General features: G+C 55.4%; 1 protein-coding gene across 2 annotated transcripts in view; it reads left to right on the top strand.

Moving 5' to 3' along the window:
- The window catches only part of IGDCC3 (immunoglobulin superfamily DCC subclass member 3), a 36,998-nt gene that overhangs the window by 16,041 nt on the left and 7,579 nt on the right, over positions 1–13,378 (top strand). For both annotated transcript variants that reach the window (XM_077126655.1, XM_077126654.1), the window contains exons 2-3: positions 12,559–12,703; positions 13,026–13,156. In XM_077126655.1, coding sequence (XP_076982770.1) covers positions 12,559–12,703; positions 13,026–13,156 — 276 coding nt within the window. The remainder of the gene's footprint in view (positions 1–12,558; positions 12,704–13,025; positions 13,157–13,378) is intronic.

Here is a 13,378-nt window from a genome sequence, read left to right as displayed (position 1 = left end):
TCAGAGTAAGGAGTGATTCAACTTCTGTGCAACACTTGTTCATTCTTTAATTTTATTCTCAAATAAGTGGATGGATGGATGGGTGGGTGGGTGGGTGGGTGGGTGGGTAGATGGATGGATGGATGGATGGATGGATGAGTAGGTGGGTGGTTCTGTTTAAGGGTTTGTTTGCCGTCTGCCCACAAGAGGCTTACAATATAGTTGTGATGACATAGATGTTAGAAAATATTTTAGCCTCAGAAGGTGCTCTGTGATTTGTCAAATAAGTGATCCCATGTCCTAGTGTACATCTGGGCAACAGACCAGACCTTTTCATCATTTGATCAAACCAATAGAGCAGTGGAGCATACCTGGAACACCCTTCCTTTAGGCAGACGTTGTCGAAGGGTCCATTAGAAGAGATTAGGAAATATGTTTCCAGAATAAGCATATGTGGAATTGAGGAAGCAGGTCAGTTCTCAGATGTGCTCTCAGAGAACATATACGACCCTGGACCTGCCTGCCTCAGAGCTGGGTGCCCTGAGGGTCACAACAGTAAGACAGGATCCTCCTGATTATTTAGGATGTCTAAACTCTGTAATCGTCAGCTTCTCCATCTGCATTGTGGTTTCCTTTAGTTCTGATCTCTAAGCTAAGCCACCTCAAATCCTTATACATGAGGAAAAGTGAAATTCCTTGAGCTTGTCGGATTCCCACGATGAATCAGTTTCTGCGGGCGTGCGGTTGGTACAGCAATCTTATCAGCCCACCATTCTCATAAGATCCTTCCTTGGTTTAAAACACATGGCCCCAGTGCTTCGGGTTTTAAATCCAAACTCTGAGGCCTGGCTTTTCACACCTCCTATAATTCAGAAGACTCCTCTTTCTTACCTATTTCCTCCTTCCTCCCTGGGCACTCCTTCAATCTGTCCAGACTCCCCACAGCTCCCCACTTCCTTCCCTCCTTTCAGAGCCCTCCCCTCCTGCCTTCCCCCCCACATCTTGCCATTCTCTAAACTTCTCCAATGCTTTCAGTTCCTGGGACACAGTTTTGGCACTAAGGTACATGCCTTCCCCACCTGTTCTCCAATTGTTTCATGTGTCTGCATCTAATTAGACCATTGAATATAGAGCCCTGTCTGTTTTTCTGCGTTAAGGACAGGAGTGGGCAACCTCGGTAGGTGCCCCCCAAAAATCTGCTGGTGGAGGAGGCTTCGGTGAGGAGCCCAGAGGCGAGGTGATCGGTGTGGGTTGGCGGGTAAGGGGAACGGCTGTCCCGCTGTCCCGGCATCTTCTCCCCGGGGGGTGGGGGCGACGCGGGAACTGCTTCCTCAGTTTCCCTCTGCCCAGTCCGCCCGGGGCCGGGCCCAGCTGGGGAATTTGAGCCGCTGGGGGGAGGGGGTGGCGGGAAATGGTGCCTCGCTCCCCCCAGCGACATCAAACCCTCGTTTGGCGTGCGAGGACAATGGCTGTCTTATTTTCTCCATTCGCCGCGCACAATGCCGGATTCTCTCATTCACCCGCGGTGGTGCGAGCGAGGTAATTAGCCAGCGCCATTCAGCGCGGACACCATGGCTATGCGGGGGGGCCGGGACGCCCGCGTCGGCGGGGATTAGCCGCCGGGTGGGGTGTGCAGCTGCGGCCACTTCAAAGGGGCTCGGCGGGCCCCGCCGGCTGTGGGAACCGGCCCGGCGTCCTGCGGGAGCTGCCGGGGAGCAGCCCCGCCGGCTCTGCGCTGGGCCGCTGGGGACCGGACCCCGGACGGCCCTCCTGAGCCCGCGCCCACCGCCCCTGCAGCCGCCGGCTCGACTCCCCGCAAGGGCGAGGTCCGGGGGCTGCATCGGGCCCCAGCACCGGCGGCTGTTGTCGCTCCCCATCACCCTCCCACTTTCATCGGGACCTCAAGTGCTTTTTTTCTTTTGAGTCCCGGGAGTCAAAGGGCAAAGGGGGGAAGGAAGGAGGAGGAGCGAGGGGGATGGGAGCTTGACACAAAGCGCTGACCTCTGAGGAGTGGAGCAGATGGTCCCACTTACTCCTGCAGCCGAGCGAGCGGCTCTCAGGGCCCCCAGGCTCGGGTCCCTGACCCCGCCCGCCACCCGAATGCCTGAACTGGGGCCCCGCGGGGGCTGGGCTCCCACACGCTCCTCCACCCGCCTGGCGGCCCGCTCTCTGGCTCCTGGAATTGGACTGGGACTGCCTGAACCAGCCGGCCTCCAGCAGGGTCTGGGGTGGGGAGAGCGGCTGAGAATCTGCCTTTGTGGGGTGCCTGAGCCGTCGGGAAGATCAGGGTCCTGGAGAACACAGTTGGGCCCTGGGTTGCATATGAAGCACCCCAGGAGCTTTTAAAAAGCAAAATACAGGTTCCTGGGGCCCAGCTACAAGCCAATGACTGAATCTCTGGCTGTGTGGTCGCGGAATCTGCATTATTACCGAGCATCCTAGGCTATCACGGTACACGGCCGAGTTTGATAACCGTTGATCTAGTCCAACTCCTTGGTTTTCATGTAGGAAACTGAGACTTGGGTAGAGAAAGTGATTTACCCAAAGATAGACATCAGATTATGGAATGACTCCCAGGACCATATAACCTTTAAAATTCAGCATTGAAGAGACGAGTATATGAAGACTTCTTAGTCTTGTCCTGGGTGCTGGAGATAGAAGGCTAAATTAGAACCTTCTTTGCCCTGAAGGGACTCCCAGGCCAGTAGGCAGATTGATGTCGGAACGCCTGACTCTAATACAGTCTGATAAAGGCTAGGAGCAGGCGTGGGCAACAAATTAGAAGCAGGAATTAATTCTGCCTGGTGTGGAGGCTGTGGAGGTTGGGGGTGCTAGCAGAGAAAAAGGCAAAAGAGGTCCAGGCAGGGGGGACAGCAGGAGTAAAGGAGTATGGACGTCTGTGCTATGCTCAGGGAAGGCGAGTATGCCTAGCACAGCTGGAGTACGAATCAAGCGAAGGCAGAATTAGCCAGTGTTTGAGGCTGGAAAGATGAAATTGGACTTTAATAATGAAGACCTCCAACACCCTTGATTCAAGGCGAAGGCAAACCATCGAAGGCATTTAATGATCAAATTTGATATTCAAGAAGATAATTATGGCTTCACGATGGACAAGGGAAAGGAGGGAGGAAGGACTGGGAGTGAGAAGACTGGAAGAGGGGAAACAGGTGGGAGTGTTCAGAGCAAAGGGATGGAAAAGGGAGGTTGAGCCAGAATTTGACAGATGTGGGAGACAGGGTGGAGGATGGGGCAGTGGTTGCTTGGTTTATCCCTCAGGCAGTAGTTGCGTGACGTGACGAGGCTGTTACAAAGAGGCAAGGAAGAGAATCTAGGTAGGGGTGAGTGTGGTGGTTTCTTTGAATTGTTGGGAAAACTTTTGAAACCCTCTACAGCAGATGGCTTAAAGGGCTTTAGAAGGCCTCCGACCACTGGAGAGCAGCAGGGAGTTCCTCGAATAAGTCTGTTTCCAAGGGTTCACAACCCCATTCCAGCCAAGAAACTCCACGATCCTGCCATGATGGAATGCAGACTTCACCCCACCCCATCCGGCACCCCCTCTCCAAACAGATAAGGAAGCTATTCTGGTGAATTGTTAGGGGTGAAGGGGCTGCAGGCGTGGCTCTGTTCTTAGGTGTTGAACCACCAGAAATTCTGCAGTATACCTACCGTGGGACACCAGTGAAGGATTGGATCAGGGGTACAGAATGGGAGAGGCTCCTTTCATGCGTGAGAGGGACCACTTTGCCCAGCTCTCCTAGAATCTAAGGTTGCTATGGACCTTAGAGATGATCTTGTCTGCCCTTCCCCACTCCCATCTTACAGATGAGAAAATCTAGTTTGAAATTGAAAGATTGCAGAACCAGGCATGATCCCAAGTCGCTTTTCTCTTACACGACCCCCACTGTATTCGTTCCTACAAATCTTAATACATGGCTCTGAAAATTTGGGGGAAGTATCTGTTTTGGTTGAGTTGTCCTGGTGGTCATGTGAAAGCAATTTAGTTAATGGCTTCAGCCTGGGTCCCCTAACCAGATACCCTTCCGGGAGGTGAGGGAAATCTGGTGGCCTGACCAGGGCGATGAAGTTAAGGATGTTGTGGGACAGGGCAGGTTTACATAAGGAAGATTGGTGACGCTGCCATGAGTGGAGACGCGCAGTCTGTGGAGGGGGGCTCTGCTGGGCCTGGACATTTTCAAGTCCAAGGCAAAGAGACATTCCCACAGCAACTCCCAGCCGCTGACCCTGCAACCCGGGCTGGTGCCAAGAAGCAGATGTGCCTCAGTGGCTACAGCTGGATGAGTCTTTCTGATTTGTCCAGCTCAACGTCCACATTTTACAGAAGAGGCAACAGAAACTCAGAGAGGGGCTTTGACTTTACCAAGATCACACAGCCTGTTAGTAAAAGAGCTGAGTTGTAGTCCCCCCACGACCACTCCTCCCTGGCCCCTCTCTTCTTCCCTTACTCTTCCTCTTACCCCTCAAAGCCACTAGCATTTCACAATGTTTTCTGCCCCCAACCCCCCACCCTAAAAAAAAAGGAAAATAAATTACTCCTATTTTATGAGGTCCAGCAGGCTAGCCTACAGTCCTGCAGGACCCACACATGCACAGCCCTGGGCTCAGGTCTCCTGGTGGTGGAGTTGGAAGTGCACAGAGAAGAACCACCCTGGGACAAGCATTGAAGTTGTTTATTTACCTGGGTTAATAGGACCTAGAAACGTGTGGGCAACAGTGGGGTGATGACACCACCCCATCACGGTGGTGCTTATGTGCATGAGTTACACTTATAAAACCCACCCCCAAATCCTGGGGGAATTAAATTCAAGAGAAACCTCCTGTGTAATGGTTGTCTCTGAATTACACTGGTTGTAAGGGTCTAGGGTATTGTGTGCCTCTCTTTTTCCGTGTGAGCAGACACCAGTCATGTTTGAGCAGCATTTGAATGTGTGTTTCCCCAATGAAGGCAGCTGTGATGCAGGGAAAGAGCACTGGATTTGGAATGAAACAGCCCTAATACCTAAATTCAAATGCTCCCCTAAACACCATAAACTGGCTATGTGACCTGGGACAAGTTACTTAACCTCTCTGAGCCTACCTCCTGGGTTACATTGATATATGGAGTTGATCCTTGATGGCTCCTGCAGGTCTGTTTTTTTTTTCAGGGCTATATTACTGTGTTAGTATCTAGATCCTGCACGTGGTGCTTTCGCCTTTCTGATATTTCTTAGGAGTCTGGGTGGGAACATCAAATTCTCTCCCCCCATCAAGCCTGTGGGGGCAGAGAATTTGCTCCTGGAGTGCCAGAACATTAGCATTCAGTACCTGTTAAATGAATGCTTAGAATTGACTCAGTGGGTCTGCCGTGTAAATAGGACAGATGACTGTGCTTTCCAAACCAAAAACCAGGACACACCTCCTGATTCAGAGCCTGATACATGGGATGAAAACAGGGCAAAATATGTGAAATTAGGACTGCTTTTGAAAACCTGGGTTGCTTCTCTTCCTTCCCCCTTCCCTGAATGTCTTAAGCGGCCACCACCGTACACTGTCCCCAGGGCGCATCCCTGCGAAAGGAAGGCTGCAGCCTGCAGCCCTCAGCACAGGCTCCCCCAGGCACACTTCACACAGCCTGGGGTGGGGGTGGCAGTGGGGGTGGGGGGTCATGGCTTCATCTGGAAGAGGAGCTAGAGCCTCCAAATCAGGGACTGAGTAAAGACGGGGTTCTCAGAGGTTTTTATTCTTCTAAGGAAAGCGTAGACGGCCTCCCCTACAGCTGAGCTCTGGCCCTTACTGTCCCCTGGAATCAAAGGCCATTCCATGAAGATGATGGCCCGTGCTCACCGGTCCCACGCAGACAGCTGGATGCAGGGCCTTTCCCAAGCTCAGTCCTGTCCCCCATCTCTCCCCAGTCCAGGCCCCCACTTGTCAGAGGTGGCTGCTGGATTTATGGCTGCTGACTTGAAAGACAAACTTGCCTTTTGTGTTAGAATTGGGGCCGGGGGAGTGGTGAGCTGGTGGTAGAGCAGGAGGATGGGAGGGAGGGGCTGGGATTTAGGGGCCCAAGGTAGGGGGTGGCAGCGAGGGGCTGGGGGAGGCCCGGGAGGCAGACAAAGGGATCCAGGGGCTTCTCAGAGCAGGGTCACCAGGCAAAGGCCCAGAGAAATCAATCACCCCCGGGTAGGCTGGGCAGGGCCCCTGAGCCCTCGCACTCCTCTGAGGCTGTCTGTAAATGCCAGCCACCCTGTCCACCCGCGCCCACCCCAGCACCCACCTCAGCACCCACGCCCACACTCATCCTCTCTGCCTGCAATGGCCCACGCGGCCCCCTTCCCTTCTCCCTAAAACATAACTGTCTGGATTCAGAACCTTAATTCGATTCTGAAAACAGCCCTTGGAGGCCCAGGAAGTGAATACAGGTCTTCTGAACTGATACCCCCCCGCCACCCCCACCCCGAATGACGGGTAACCAGTCGGCAGGGCGTGGGGACAGAGTCCGAGTCCAGCACAAGGTGAGGCCGGAAGATGGGGAGATGGAAACAGAGCGTGGGGAGGCCCTCGCCAAGAACCCCGAGGAGGGCGAGTGGCCAGCCTCCCCTGCCGCCTCTGACTTAGATTGTGTGAGATGGGGCACTTACATGTGCTTTGAGGGGTGTAAAGAGCCAGCGAGGCGCTGTTTGGTGGCCTCCTTGCCCTCGGGTGCCCTGCCCCCCCCCCCCGTGGCGCCCCAACAGCAGTGCCACCTGGTGGGTCTCGGGGCAGCCCGAGCGGCCACGGGGAGCCTGCGTTTGGCAGGTGTTTTAACTGCACCTCGGAGAGCCACATCCAACCCCCGGAATGTGCCTGGCCAATAAAGGCATGAGTTTATGGGCTTCATAAACATTTTACTAGAGAAATCAAGGCCGCAATTACCCTGTGGCCTCTTCCGACCATCAGCTCCTCTACTGGGGCCTCTATGGAACCCCCCCCCCCCCCCCCCCCCGCTGCCAGAATAAAGAAGATAGAAGAAACTGAGCTGTGGTTTATATCTAACTGCCCTTTCTCCTCTCCGTGTCACCCCCAAACTCCCTCACTGTTCATGTCTTACAAATTCTGTCTTTATTCTCTTCTCCCCAAGCCTAGGGCTGGAGACTCTGCCACTCACTCTCTCTGAGTCCTCTCTCTTCTGAGGGCAGAGGGTTATCCCTTGCAAAAAACAGCTGCCACCACTACCTCCTCTTCCCCTAGCCCTGCTCTTCCATAACCTCTCAGCTCCCTTTCAACTCAAGCTTCTACTACATTTTTCTCTACAGTTACTAGCAAGGATTTTCTATTTGTCAAGGGCTGCGCTAAGCACATTTTGAGTATCTTCCAGCAGCGCAGTAGCCCTGGAGACACGAGCTATTATCCTCCCTGTTTTCTTAGTAAAAAAATAGAGGTTCTGAGAGGTTAAGTAACTTGCCCGAGGTCACACAGCTAATAATTGGTGGTGTTGAGTTTTGAACCCAGCTGTATATGATTCCAGAGTCTGTAGCGTTAAGCTTATACTGTACCACTACCTCCAAAAGTTCTTAGCAAGTATTTCCCTTTAGGAGCAGAAATCTTCCCATGTGAGGCCCTAGGATGTGATAAAAATGTGGGCCTTGTCGGGTCGGTGAGTCCATGTGTCTAAGTGGGGAGGAAGCAAGCAGGGAAGCAGGGGCAGGGTTAGGCCAGTGGTGAAGATGGGGGAGGGGGGAACCGCTGGAGAGGAGGGGCCTCTCTGGTGGGACAGCAAGAGAGAAGGAGTAGGCGAGAAGGCAGCTGGGGGTCTGAGTGTTTTCCTAGTGTCTCGCTGGGCCAGCACTGTCCGATATAATTTTCTGTGCTGATAAAAGCATTCCATCTGTGCTGTCCTATGCCATAGCCACTAGCCACCTGTGGCTACTGAGTACTTAAAATATAGCTAGTGAGTCTGAAGAACTAAATTTTAAATTTTATTTAATTTAAATGTAAATGGCTTGAGACTTGCTGAAAGTCCTCTTCTAATGTTAAAGCTCAGTGGGATTTAAAATAAGGCCTTCAGGGGCTACCACCACTTCTAGATGCCACTTTGCAAGGGACCTTTGCCCCACCCAGAGCTTGGCTAGAGGCAGGTCTCTAGGCTGGAGGCATCCAAAGATCATTGCAAATCACAGGTAGCTGAGGGAGGTAGGGTGGCGCACCTCCAAAGATGTGTCTCAGCTGCCACCCAAAGCCTCAGGCATTCAAGGGGCTGTTGTGGGCAGAACAGCCCTGCTGGCATGTTCTATAGCAGCTCTGTCCAGTAGACATAACTCGAGCCACCTAGGTATTTAATATTTTCTAGTAGTCACATTAAAAAAATCAAAAAGAAATAGGCACAGTTAATTTTTAATAATAAATTTTATTTTACCAAACTCTTATCATTTCAATATGCAATTAATTATTAGTAAAACTTATTGATGAGATATTTTACACTCTTTTTTAATACTGAGTGTTCACCATCTCGCGTGTATTTTACACTTTCAGTTGGGACTAGCCACGTTTTAAGGGCTCAGCAACCCTTAAAATGGACAGTGTCGTTCTAGAGGGAAAAGTTGGGGCCAGTAGGTAGAAATCAATAGGATTTAGCCCCGATTCTGGAATACACCCAAGGTGGAGCCGTATAACCCAGTCCTTGGCTGGATGGATGCAAGGAGGCGATTGTCTGCGATGGCCCCAGTCCTTGGCTGGATGGATGCAAGGAGGCGATTGTCCGCGATGGCCTTGGGAGGAGTCTGTGGTTCTGGGGCGAGGGGTGTCCCTCCTGTGTGGCCAAGTGAGGCGGGAACGGTCGGTTTTTGCAAAACTATGTTTTGAACTCTCCATCCAAACACGTCCTTGGACTTCTCTGTCATCCACCCCAGATAGGGGTCTGGCTGCAGCCACAGGGTGGGAGGCCTGGACTTGCAGACTGCTAGCAGCTTCCTTCCCAGCACTCTCTGACGGCCCTTGGCTGCCCCTCTGAGGCCCCCTGGAGCCTGTCTAATCACATCCAGGCCTGACCTTGCCAAAGGTCCTGGACCTGGAGGGAAGCACCCCCCGCCCCCATCTCCCTGAGCTGCCCTGGGTCTGGCTCTCAGGAGACCCCTCCCCTCGAGGTGATTTATATCGGTGTCCAGGAGCCATTTCCTGCCTGGTTTTGCTCCCTTCCTGCCTGGTGGGTCGCTGGACTCGCTCTCTCGGGCCCCCTTTTTCGCCCCACAGCCTGGTTGTACAAGGAGGGACTGGGAGATTCCTTTCCAGATTGCTTGGGCCAAGGTGCTTGCTTCTTCCTTTCTGCAGAGCTGCCCCACTGTCTCCAGCCACAGCAGTGCAGTAACCCAGCCACACCGTCATCAACCACACAACGGCCTCCGGGGGTCCAGGGCTCTGGGTGCACAGAGGCCCATATGCACCCCCAGACCCACAGTGCCCACACTTGACTCTCCCCCAGAGAGGGGCAGCTCCCCAGGCCTCCCAGCTCTGTGGCCTGCTAGTGCAAGCTGGGGCCAAGGACAGACTGTTGGCCTAACTTTCCCACCCGGAGAGACTTGGAGGGGGCCAAAGTGGCCCCCAGATCCTTTCTCGCTGACTTCCTGAAGGAAAAATACTGTTGCCTGTGTACCAGGAGAATGTGGAAGATTCCTGGAGATCCCCTGAAGCTGCGTATGTTCACTTCTAGATTGGGGGCCCAGACAAGGGCCTGTTTATGAAAGCATGTGGAGTCAGGGCTGGAAGAGCCCTGGAGGGCACCCTTGCCATGCCATGGACAAGAGGGCTGGCACTGCGAGGTGCTGCCTGGTTTACCTAATGGATATGCAGGACCGACCAGAGAGCTGGGCAGGGGTGTGGGGAAGGGGGGAGAAGAAATCTCAGACAAAGAGGGCTACACGCTCCCACTGCACACACCTCCTCTTGACCACACCTGTGCAGCCAGCTGGGCTTTGAGGGGTGGGATTGGGAAGCCAGAGCAATCTCCCCATCCCTGGAGCCTATTACACCCTGCACCCCTCCTCCCGCCCCCCCCTCCCCCTGCCCGGAACTTGTAATACTGCCCCAACTCCCAACCAGTGAGAAGATGTCGTTCCCACAAGCAGTCTGCCTTGGGGTTACCTGCACTTGGAGAGTGAAACCTTGCTGGAGAAAGGACGCTCGAGCAGAGGGCCTAGGGTATGGCACTCTCTCGATCCAGGGCCAACAGAGTCATCAGTGGGGCCCGGGCCTCAGTTTCCACCTTTGCAAAATGAAAAAGTTGCCTTAAGATGAGTGGTCTCTCAAGCATTTTGAAAGGCAGCAAAAGCTACCCTTCAAAATTGTTATGTAAAGCTGGGAGCGATGCAGAGTGCGGCCACTCTGCTGCAAGGAGGTGGGGAACCGGGGCAGGGCGGGGCGGGGCTCAGCTGCATTGGAGGGACCCCAGGGGACCCTTGGGACTCCTTGCCATGCACTGTGTGAAGAGTATCCGACTGGCTTCTCACCTACAACCCCTTCCGGCTCTAGTAGCATCACATTCAACCCCTGTTGTTGTTTCCTTTGGGGAGAGGAGAAGGGGGGTGGGATAGTGGAGGCCGGACTTTCTCCATCCCCAGCACCCTGGCAAGAGGCAGCCCTGTCCTGTGTGTCTTTCTCCTGACCTCGCTCAAGGTGCCTTGGGAGAGCACAGAATGGGGGCTAGGAGCACAAAAGGATTCAGTTCCTTAATGAGGAGGCATCTGTAGTCAGCAGAGCCATTAGCCCCGCCCCAGGTCCCTGGGGGCCTGCGAGCTCCTCTCCAGCTGGAGTGAGGAGGGAGCAGGCAGCTCCCCAGCTCCCGCAGGGGCACGGCCCAGGGGGCGCAGCCTGGGTGCCCTTTCCATCCCCATGCCCTCATCCCGTCCTACCCTCCTGGAGGTTGAGACCCGGAAGCAGCAGAGGGGGCCCCGCCCCCAGGACCCTGGGCTGACCTGCAGGCTCTTGGCCAAACACAGCCTGTGGCCTGAGACTGGGCGGCTGACCTCGTGGGGCTCCCCGGGGATCCTCTCCCCGAGGGTGATGGGGTACCAGCTGGGGCACTTGGCCCCACCTCCCGCCCCCAGGGTACTGTTCGTAAGGGCTAAGCCTACAGGGGGACACGCAGGATTGATCACCCACGCAGTCTCACAGTCTCCACCGGCCACGGGAGCTGTTGGATACAAACCCCCCTTCACATCCCAAGGCGTGGACACAGTCAGACACTTACACGAAGACGCAGCCGCGTCCTCCCGCACACACGCACAAAGCCCACACGCCCATCAGCCAGCGCTCCCAGGAGGCCCTCAAAGAGGAGGAGGCAGGGCGGGGGATTTTTATGCACGTTTATATTTAATGAACCACATGCAAATGAGATGGAGAACGCACGCCACAAAGGAATCAGCCCCTGGAGACCCGAGGGACGGGCACAAAGGCTGGGCCTTCGGGGCTGCCCTGGAGTCGGGACTGGGCAGGTGGGTTGAAGGGGCCTGAGACAGGGCGTGGGGGCCCCTGGCCCACACCCTGGAGCCGGGAGCAGGTTCAGGACAGACTCCGGCTGCCGTGGGGGGAAGGCGCCTTCTGGGAGGGGAGCCACTGTCCCAGTTGATGGAGTGTTTGAGGGGAGGGGGCTGCCTGCCCTGACAGATGGTGAACCGCCTTCCCGCACTTGAAGCAAAGTGGATTTTAATGAAATCGCAGCCCTGGTGCCGAAGCTGGGAACCAGCACGGGCGGGGCTCCTTCCCCAGTTTTTACAGGGTGGGGCTCGGGGATGGGTGGGGGGTGGGGCGGGCAGGAGCCTGGGGAGGTGCGGGGGTGCACGCCACAGCCCTTCCGCCCCCTCTCTCCACACCAGAGATCAGGGGGTTAGTTCAGATCCCCAAAAGGTGGGGAGGAGGCCGTGAATATTTATGACACATTGAAATGTAGATTGGTAAGCCTGACAAGTCTCCTGAGAGACTTGTCACCTTGTCACCTTGGGTGGATGCAGCACCCTTTTGGTGGATCCAAGAAGCCCGTCCCCTCAGAAGAAGTGGGGGGCAGTGAGGAAGGGGAAAAATACGCTGGGCGCTGGTAGCCAGGACTCCGATGCCTGGTGTCCCCACTGGGTAGGGACTAATTGCTTCCCCTCTCTATGCCTCAGTTTCCTATTCTGTAAAATGGGGAGTAAAGCACTTAAGTCTTGCATACGTAAAAGGGAGTTTATGAAATTAAATCCAAAAGCAGCTGAAAATGCCCTGCCCAGCAGTACTTGGGAGTAAGGCTGTCTCTGGTCTTCACGGGTCAGTTTTGGGGGAACGATGCCTCCCAGGGAAGCCCCCAACAGCTCAAGATTTCCTTGTTAGAGGTTTCTTATCCAGGAATTTATCTAGACCCTTCTCAGCGTGTCCCAGGTCACCCCGTGCCACCTTGCAGGGGGAGATGCTTCCCACAGATGGGAGGCTAGGGGAAGAGCTGGTGTGTGTATCCCTGCAGCTGCCGGCTCCAGGAAAGCCCCCGCCCCCCAGCGGGCACCTGCCCGTGACCCCGCCACACTCCACGCTCACCCTCCCCCCGCAGCGCACCTTTCCCATACATTTCCCTTCCGCCCCCAGCCATGTCGGACTTCCACGTGCACCCCCAGGCCACCGTGGGCGAGGAGGGCGGTGTGGCCCGCTTCCAGTGCCAAATCCACGGTCTTCCCAAACCCCAGATCGCGTGGGAGAAGAACCGGGTCCCCGTTGACACGGACAACGAGAGGTGAGTCGGGCACGGGCAAGGCGGAGGGAGGGCGCTCTGGGAACCGAAGCCAGCACCCGAGTCCGCGGGGTTTCTGGGACTGCAGCCAACACTGGGTGTCTGTGAGGCTGGCCCGGAGCAGACTCTCTGCTCGTGGCTGTGCGTGTGAGAAGGACCGCCTGTGACCGTGGTCCAGGCTGGAGCTCAGGGTGTGTCCGCCTGCCCAGGCCCCTGAGTGTGTCCGGGTGATCCTGGGACAGCACCTGGGTCCTGGGCCGTGTCTGAGATGCCCCAAGTCCCCGCGGCTGCGCTGCTGATGGCCGTGGCCCCTCCCCCCTGTCAGGTACACGCTGCTGCCCAAGGGGGTCCTGCAGATCACAGGACTCCGGGCTGAGGACAGTGGCGTCTTTCACTGTGTGGCCTCCAACATCGCCAGTGTCCGAGTCAGCCACGGGGCCAGGCTCACCGTGACAGGTGAGGGCCCTTTGCCCAGATCTGCTCCCCACTGCCCCACCTTCTCCCCACCCTCAAATAAATCAGTCTCCCTTCAACTGCCCTCCGGCACCGTGTGGGCCACGTGTGTACAGACCTCAGCGCAAAGCTCTGTTTCTCGTGCAGAGGATTCAAGCAGCATCCAAGGCCACAGGCCCCAAGTTCTACCCGGGGAAGCCCATCCTCTGTTATCTGAGGTGGGGG

Source organism: Tamandua tetradactyla, chromosome 14 (genome assembly GCF_023851605.1).
Source record: "Tamandua tetradactyla isolate mTamTet1 chromosome 14, mTamTet1.pri, whole genome shotgun sequence".
Taxonomy (NCBI): domain Eukaryota; kingdom Metazoa; phylum Chordata; class Mammalia; order Pilosa; family Myrmecophagidae; genus Tamandua; species Tamandua tetradactyla.
Note: the sequence above shows the minus strand (reverse complement) of the source record. Positions and strands in the feature narration are given on the sequence as shown.